Here is an 8,822-nt window from a genome sequence, read left to right as displayed (position 1 = left end):
CGTCCTCTGCCATCCCAGATACTGCTGCCTCCTCCACTGAGCCTTTCCCAACTGCCCTGTCAGAAGTGCCTCCTCCTCTCCACTCCCACACATGGCCTCTGACTCTATTATAACATGTATTTCATTCTACCCAGTTCCTTTTCTCTTAGCCATCTCCATAGCCCAGTCCTGCCCACAATGGCTGTCAAATGCTGCTGGATGAGTGTGGGGCTGAGCTGAACAGGCTGAACACGTTACTACTGTTACACCTCTCCACACTTCACCTCTGGCAGCAAAACAGCCTTTTGACCACCAAGCCTGGAAACCCAGGCTTCCAGAAAGGCCAGTAGATGGGCTTTATTTGGGTCTAGAGCCCCTTCTAGGGCAATCCTAAAGAAGAAAATGATCTATTATAATCTGGTATTAGAAATATTACCAACTCTTCTCATTTCTCCACAATGGACCTATCATTTTCTTTTTTAAAAGTTTTGATATCTTTAATGAAAAAACAGACAAATGCATTTTGCATTAGAGAGATTCATACTTTATAGGCGGCAAGTGAGAAGGCCTCCACACTTGGAGTGACTACCTGGGGACAACTCAATGTGCAGTTTCATTTCTAGAGACTTACATACATTTACACAAACAAGAATATTTTTGCATGAACAAGGAGACAGTATACTTACTATTCCACAACTGGCTTTTTATTTTATTTTTTCATTTACTGTACTGATTTACACATGGGGCTGAACATTTTCTTCTGAAAGTTTATTGACCATTCATTTCTTTTTCTCTGAACTACTTCTTCATAACCTTTCCCTACTTTTCTGAGTTGTTTTCTTCTTGGTTCATATTAACTTATACTCACATTGTAGACACTCATCTTTTGTTATCTATGTTGCACAAACCTGTTTTCTAACATGTTCATTTACCATTTACCATTACATGTTCAATTACCATTACATTACCATTTCCTAACAGTATAGTTTTGGGCAAGCCACTGAACCCTGGGTTCTCTCCTTACCTAGACAATGAGGACACTGCCTGTGTGTGACTGTGAGAAGTGAGAACTGCATGCCAAGTACTAAGCATTATGCCTGGCATTCAAGAAGTACTCAATAAATGTTAGCCACTCTTCACTACCTAGACTCGAGATCACCAGCTGGCTAGGTTTAGACTTGCCCAGCATTTAAAACCAATACACTTGAATCCTTTAGATGAGACATACATTCTCTGGTTGGCCATACACTCATGTGCCTCCCCAGTCTGTTTTGACAACAGCTTCTCAGATCTGTTACCAGCCTTCCACTCTCTCAAGTTCTTAATGAATGAAAATAAAGCAGGCTTTGAGATTATTATATATAATTATTATAATCAGGCCTGCTCTTTGCACCATTAGGCACTGCTTAACACTTGGATATATTGTTCACAGTGTAGCCTACTATAGCGTTGGGCAATGTACAACCTGCACATCTGTACATGGCAGCCTGGTCCACATTTCAAGAAATTTAGGGCATTCTTACTGTGATTTAAAAAGCTTTCACAGGGGGCACCTGGGTGGCTGAGTGGGTTGGGCCTCTGCCTTTGGCTCAGATCATGATCCCAAGGTCCTGGGATGGAGCCCCACATCGGGCTCTGCTCGGCAGGAAGCCTGCTTCCCCTCCCTCTCTCTCTGCCTACTTGTAATCTCTGTCAAATAAATACATAAAATCTTTAAAACACAAAAAGCTTTCACAGAGGCTCTTTTTATTTTCACAACACCCACTAGGTAGGATCAAGGTGGGAATGACATCTCTAAGTACAGATGGGGTAGGAGGCAGAGCTAGTAAGCCAGAAGTGTGGGCCCAAATTTCTCAACATTCAAATTGTAGTTATGAAGAACCAAGTCATCAGGTCCCTGCTTGATATCCTGTCAAAGAAAGGTAAGATGAGAGCTTCTGGATTTCCAGAGGCTTCCCAGAGATCATCAAGGAGAAACCGTATTAAAAATGACTGCCCCTAGGGCTGGCTCAGTCAGTAGAGCATGTGACCCTTGATCTCAGGGTTGTGGGTTCGAGCCCCCAACTGGGCACAGGTATTACTTTAAAAAAAAAATAACTACCTCTGGAACAAAACCATAGATGGGATTTGGCTACATAAAAACCCTTACATTGTATCTAGAACTTCAGATGTCAAAAATTTTACAAAGTGTATCTTTGTAAACATTAATAAACATTTGTTTATTAACAAAGCCTTGTAAGAAGGGACAGGGATTAGGGAATATAATCAATGGTATTGTAGTAGCATTGTACGGTGACAGTTGGTAGCTACACTTGTGAGCATAGCATAACATACACACTTGTCGAATCACTATGTTGTGTACATAAAACTAATGTAATATTGTGGGTCAACTATATTTCAATAATAAGAAAAAAGGAGGCAGGGATTATTATATCCACTTGGGGTTGTGAGATGAATTTGAGGTGGGGGTATACCTCTAAAAAACTCCCTCCAAAGAACTAAAAGGCAGTCTTACCTACCAGTTGAAAGGAATTGTGGCAAAGTGAAATGATTGTGGCAATCTGAAATGATGGGTATAAAATCCTGGGAGACAGAGACAGTCACCCAGCTATCAGTTATGGTTTCAAGATACTGACTACATGCACGCACGCACACACACACACACAGTTTCTAATGTACAAACTAATGGAAAGTTTTCAGACTGACAAACTTGTCATGGAAACTGAATATGCAAAAATAAGGAGCAAAATAAACCCGAGTCCAACCACCTCGTTAATAGCTGAGGTCTTTATTTCAATTTGTATGTACAGTAAAAGTGCTGCTGAGAATATGCAGCAACCAGACAAAACAATAAATGTAATTCTCTCTCAACAATTAGCAGCTTAAGATCTATCAACTACAGTGTTAACGTTCACGCGTTCACAAGTGTCATTTCTGTACTTTTCAATTCGTGCAAGTGAGTTTTTATTCTGACACACTTTGATAAAACACACTTACAGTCTAGTAGTCAGTCCTACTGAGGGTATCACCTAGCATACACAACACACAGAAATGTTAACTCTTAGAGCCACGTTCAAAATCCCCAGTTTCATTTGGGGGTGGGAACCATAAATTTTGCCTGTGTCAATTTGTCGATTATAGTATTTGGTTTTGTTTTGGATGCATATTTCCCAAAGCTGAAAGGCAGCTCCTCACTGGAACTTACATGAAATTCAGCATTTCATCTGACTGTACCTCAAAGGAATATGAAGTCAGAAACAAAACCAAATGCAGTGAAGACCACATAAAAATATGCTCAGTATTAGGGCATGGCTAGCAAGGAAGGCTTGATCCCAGTGTTTTCCTTGGTATCGGATTTTTACCTCAGTTGGGTGGCGAGGGTACAGGGGAGAAAGGAGACCCCAGTCATCGAAGTGTAAAATTTAACCTACTTTTTCTTCTTAGGGAGCCAGTGGAGTAGAAAGCCTTCCTTGCTAGGATGCACTGAGTATATACCAAGGAATTGAAATTGGAGCAGACAGAAGTGCCCTTCAGTTGAATCATAAAAAAGGTAAAATGTTAGTTATTCTACAACCTGAACAAGAGTCACCCAGGCTACCACAGCCAGCCTCAAGCACCAGTACTAACAAGTAATCCAGGAATGCTTTATTTCAAAGGGAATGCACGCATTTTTTAAAAGAGAAGAAGCATTAAAGCAAGGGGGAAATTACCAGTCACAGAACAATTGTTAAACAACCATTAGAGTGAGATTATAGAAGAGCTTTGACTAGATCAGAATTTGGGAACAGCCACAGTGCAAAGAAACACAAAGGCAACAGGTGTGGGCAGCAGGAAGTGGGGGAAGGCATGGAAACAGATGCATGGTTACAAATAGCATTAAATGCAGACAACTGTTGGGCCTGGTGAAGAATCAAGGGACAAGACAGCGAGAAAGCCATTACTGTGACTGACCTAGCCTGAAGCTCCTTCCTAAGACAGTTTGAGAGAGGATGGTGGACAGTTAGCACAGGCCTGTTTGGCTGGGAGCTCAGGGGGCTGTCCAGAGGCGAAAACCTTCCTTTGATAGAAATTGTCCCATGGCAAATAGGAACAATTCCAATCCATCTATCACAGTGACTTCTAGTGCCTACAGAACTTAGTAGCCTCTACACGGTTTAGGGGACTCAAAGGTTCTTAGAAAAACTAGAGGATGGTGGCCATAGCCTCTGATAACTTTGTGGGGCTCTCTTCCATACTCGAGTGATTAAGCTAGAGCAGAAGGTTAGGAGAAACTATGCTAGTTTGACAAGGTCACGGTGTCCTTTGGCACTCCTGCCTAAAGTCACTGCAGTATTTTTAGGCAAAGTTAACATTTAAAATACATAGGCATGGGAACAATTTGTTTTTGGCCTGAACGTGAATTGGTTCCAATTATTTTTTAATAGAAAAATCATCCCTGTGGTCCCTGCTCTGGGCACTAATTTTGAGAGGTCAACAGAGCTAACAGGTTGTACTACAATCATCTGGGGATGGAGTGAAGATTGGGGTACCTGAGTTAAAATATCAAAATGATTATGGAAACAACATGCTGACTCTGAGAAGGCCAGCCTGCCAAAGCCACAGGAGGCTGGAGCTGTCATGTAAACCATCCCCTCAGACAGAGAAGGCAATGCTAATCTAGTTCCAAAAGAATTTCCTGGTGTGGGAAGAATAGGCAAAGCATGCTTTGCTATTCTCTTCAGGGCTATTATGTGCCCCTTGCTCATCACTTGGTTGCACAGAACTGAGGCCAAGACGGAACAGCATTTGGGATTCAATACTATGAATATGAAAAGATTAACCAAGCTTTCTAGATATGCTCTAAAAGCCCAGTTCCATCCTGGTAGAACTGGTTACAGCATGGGGAAGAAGGCTCAGTCCTTTTTTTCTAAACTGTCTATAAAAGTCCACTGAGCATAGGTATGTTAGTAAGTCAGTCTAGATGAATAGGAAGTGGATAACAATTTACACCCCAAACTTGGGTCCTTCTAACCTGACAGATCCTTTTCTGTTCTTTAGGGAGAATCACCTTCGGTTGATTCTCTCAGGCAGACAGAATAAAGCTTTGAAATTAAGGATGCTGGGGCCAAAATGCAGACGGAAGATTCCACATCACTTTGGTTTCAATAATCAGGGGGTGTTAAAAATAAATTAAGGAAACACAAGGAATTATGTATGACTCTCATAATATAGTCTCAATTCTTCCTCAAGACAATCGATCCCAGTCCAAAGTCACTGGGTGAACATTTTCTTGGGGCAAAAAAAATCTCTATCCTATCATGCTGGTTTGTGGAAACAGCCTCCTGCTCTCCCTGCACACCCCTTTCCTCTCCAACCAAGCCAAGCCCATTAAGTGGCAGGTGGGGGTGGCAGGACACCAAAGAGCAGCAGGAGCCAGAGGAGGGAGTCTAAGCTGCATCTCAAAACAAGGGCTTCAGAGGAAAGCATTTATAGCAAGTCTTCCCTTACTCAAACTGTTTCAAGACAAGAGGGAGCAGCACACTTAAATATCCACACATTTCTTCATTTAAAAACATCACTTCTTTATTTCAAAGGAAAAATAAAAGACCCTCCCAACCCTTTCCAAAAAAACCCAATAATAATAATAACAATAATAAAAAATCCTATTAGAAACCATAAGGAAGCACTGAGAGTTTGAGTATTACATTCTTCAAGTATGCTGTTCGGATTTTTTGTTTTTTTAAGTTGGTAACTATACACATATTTAAAAAAACCTTAAAAGTGCGGCCAAGGGATTTTGCTTCAAATTAAGTATTTAGAGGGCTACTTCAAAATACTGTAGTAGGGCTTTGCAGTGATCCTTTGGGGGCATGATGCTCTCACTTTTGTATCCTAGCAAAGGTTAAGGGACCAGGTTCAAAAGTGATCATACTTCCAGGGTTAGCATGAGTGGCCAACTTGGGTGAGAAAGCCAGGGAGACATCCATGTGTTCTTCCACGGACAAGGACAATCCACCCTGAATCCAAAAATTCAGACATGGAATGTGGCAGGATTTCACAGTAAAGTTAGTCTGGGAAGGGGAGAGGTGGTGAGCCCAGACGAGGCAGGGTGTTAGGTTTAATTGGTTTCCCCTAATCAGGTTTTTGCATCTTTTTAGTGGGTTTTAGTGCAGTCCTTCAAGCCACAATTTAGAATGCCCTTCAGTGTGCTCCAGATTGTTGGTTCATAGTAAAGGACTGTTTAAGATTTGCATCCCAAGGAAAATCATGCTACATAAAAATGATCCAAGATTTTGCCCAAAAAACTTCTTGGATAAAATCTAAAAAATACTATTGCAATTGCGTCTCTTGAAGAAAAAAACATTATTCTAAATGTAAACAGATTCACTCAACTCTTTTGTTGTTGTAGAAAACTTCAGAGTAGGTAAGTTGCTGTCTAATTCTTCGCTGCATGCACTCGCCAGAGGGTAGGGGAGCACTGCCTTCTTGTGCCAGCATCATCTGGGGGAGGAGAAGAACCGTTCCACATAGCTGAAGAGGGCATCCCAGTGCTTCCAGAGAAAGGCAATGAAAACCACAAGGAATAAAGTGCTGAACGTCCTGTTGCGAGTTTTCATGAGAGGAACCACGCAGTTGGCTACCGTGGAGACAAAGACCAAAAGGACCGCCATGACTGCCAGAAGGATGTTGATGAGTTTGCCCAGAAGGTTCCGGGCAGTCGCATTCTCCAGCCCTTCCAGCTGTACCACCTGCTGCTGCTGCTGCTGCAGCTCCATCTTGGAGATGCGGGTCTGGCACGCCTCCAGGGCCTCCTGTGGGCCAGAACAGGGAATAGTTAAGCCTTCTGCTTACACTACTCTGAATAGACGACATGCACTTTGGGCAAGCCAGACGCATCTTGAGCTATGCCAATGATTTTAAATATGTGAGAGTCTTGAATACGAAAGGCTCAATGCGTAAGTCATTATTCCAGCAATTATTATTCACCTAAACTGCCCTCCATGGCATTCCTCATGGGATGGCTCACAGGAAGTAGCAGCCACATTTGGAATTGGTCTTGAACATTTTAATAATAAGACCTCAAGTATATCATTTTTTTTCCCATTTAAAAATTACTCATTTAATTGCACAGAACAAGCATACTTCAACACTTCAAGGAGGATATATAGTCTCTCTTGATATTGTCCTTAAATCCAGGTCTTGGCCTTGAAGTAATACTGTCACTTTGACATGTGTTCATACTTTCACCTATGTTTAAATACATACATATTTAAGCCTAGGGAAATGTATGGAATTATTTTTAACTTCCTATCTTAATATAAATAGTGTCATACTATAGGAACTAATGCGTAAGTCCTTTTTTTTCTCACTCAACAGTGGGTCCTGCCGATCCTTTCCAAGTCAATGTGTAGAGATTTACCTCATTCTTTTTAATTGCTATGTAGCATTTTGTAGTACAGATAGATACTCCTACAGTTTATTCAGCCAGGTCCCTGCTAGAGAGATTTAGGTTACTTTCAACTTTTTCACCGTAATAATGACATGGTGAACATCCTCTGGACATCCTTGTATGCACTACCTGTTGTTTTCCAAGTGAAGTACATCACAGACATCAGTGTAAATAAAGGGCTCTCTGATAGGTCTTCGTAAGAAGAGTATACTCCCCCTACTGCCGCTTTAAAGGTTGATCTTTGTAAGGGGGACACTATGCCCAAACACCAGACCAAACATTGTAAGTGATATGCTCCCTTCGAGCCATGATTTATATGAAATTAACCCTCAACATTCAGAGGACAGAACCTATTTCCTTAGCTATGGTCAGCTATGCTCCAAAGTTCAGCAGTGGTGGAAGCCCTAGGTTTTTCTGGTCTTGGTTTCAATGTATCCTGGTTTCCTGTGATTTGAGATGAAGGTGAAGCAACTTCAGACTGAAGCAAGCTAAGGAATGGACAGTGAATGCCCAGAATGATCATGGGAAAAAAACTAAAACATAAACAGAATTCCGGAGTCTGGAGAAGATGACAGCTGGGCAAATGATCCAGACATTCCCTTAATTCTTTTAGGCTGTAATACAAGACTCCTGGACCACTTCCCTTCCCTAAGACTAGCTTATTTCAAGATACTTCTTTGTGAAACCAGCAACTGTTCCCTTAGAAATACCTCCCAACTGGAGTAAGAAAAAAGTTACATATTCTATTTCCTCATAGCATTAACTAGAGAGCCTTAAACATAACTGCCTCATGTGTTATTTTCGCAAATGGCCTGGCAATGTGCCTGTAAAAGGTTTGAATTTGGCAACTAGGATAAATGCCTCCTTTGCTATAGCAGAAGACAGACAAGATGGCCCTGAGTCTTGTCAGAGCAGCTCCTGAAGTGATAACCAAAGGATATAATTAATGCAGGTGGTCTATATACCGAGACCTGTGATCCTCAGAACATTTCCTAGGAACACAAGCAAGCACCCTACATGGTACAGCCTTTCAAGAAATGTACATCATTTGAAGGGTAGGTATATTACTTGGTATAACCTTCTCTTAATACTCTACAGTCCTCATCTTTTTTCCTAAACTTTTCATTATTATGGTAAAATATGCCTAACATTAAATTTTAACCATTTTAGAGTGCACAATTCAGCGGAATTTAGTAAATTCATAATGGTGTACAACCACCACTTTCATCAAATTCTAGAACACTTTCATCACCCCAAGAAGAAATCCCCTATCCCTTAGCTATTACTCCCTATTTCCCCTTCCTGCAGCCCCTGGCAACTGCTCAGCTATTTTCTGTCTCCATAGATTTGCCTGTTCTAGACATTTCATGTAAATGGAATCACATAATATGTGGTCTTTTGTGACTGGCCTTTT

The 8,822-nt window shown here is 41.3% G+C and overlaps 1 protein-coding gene across 16 annotated transcripts in view; it reads right to left on the bottom strand.

The window, feature by feature from the left end:
* Window positions 1–2,751: 2,751 nt before the first annotated feature.
* Window positions 2,752–8,822, bottom strand: part of TMCC1 (transmembrane and coiled-coil domain family 1) — a 256,200-nt gene continuing 250,129 nt past the window's right edge. For all 16 annotated transcript variants that reach the window (XM_082748100.1, XM_082748105.1, XM_082748103.1 and 13 more), the window contains one exon: window positions 2,752–6,770. In XM_082748100.1, the coding sequence (XP_082604226.1) occupies window positions 6,456–6,770 (315 nt within the window). In that variant the 3' untranslated portion in view covers window positions 2,752–6,455. The remainder of the gene's footprint in view (window positions 6,771–8,822) is intronic.

The sequence above is a fragment of the Mustela nivalis genome, assembly GCF_964662115.1.
Source record: "Mustela nivalis genome assembly, chromosome: 1".
In the NCBI taxonomy this organism is placed as follows: domain Eukaryota; kingdom Metazoa; phylum Chordata; class Mammalia; order Carnivora; family Mustelidae; genus Mustela; species Mustela nivalis.
Note: the sequence above shows the minus strand (reverse complement) of the source record. Positions and strands in the feature narration are given on the sequence as shown.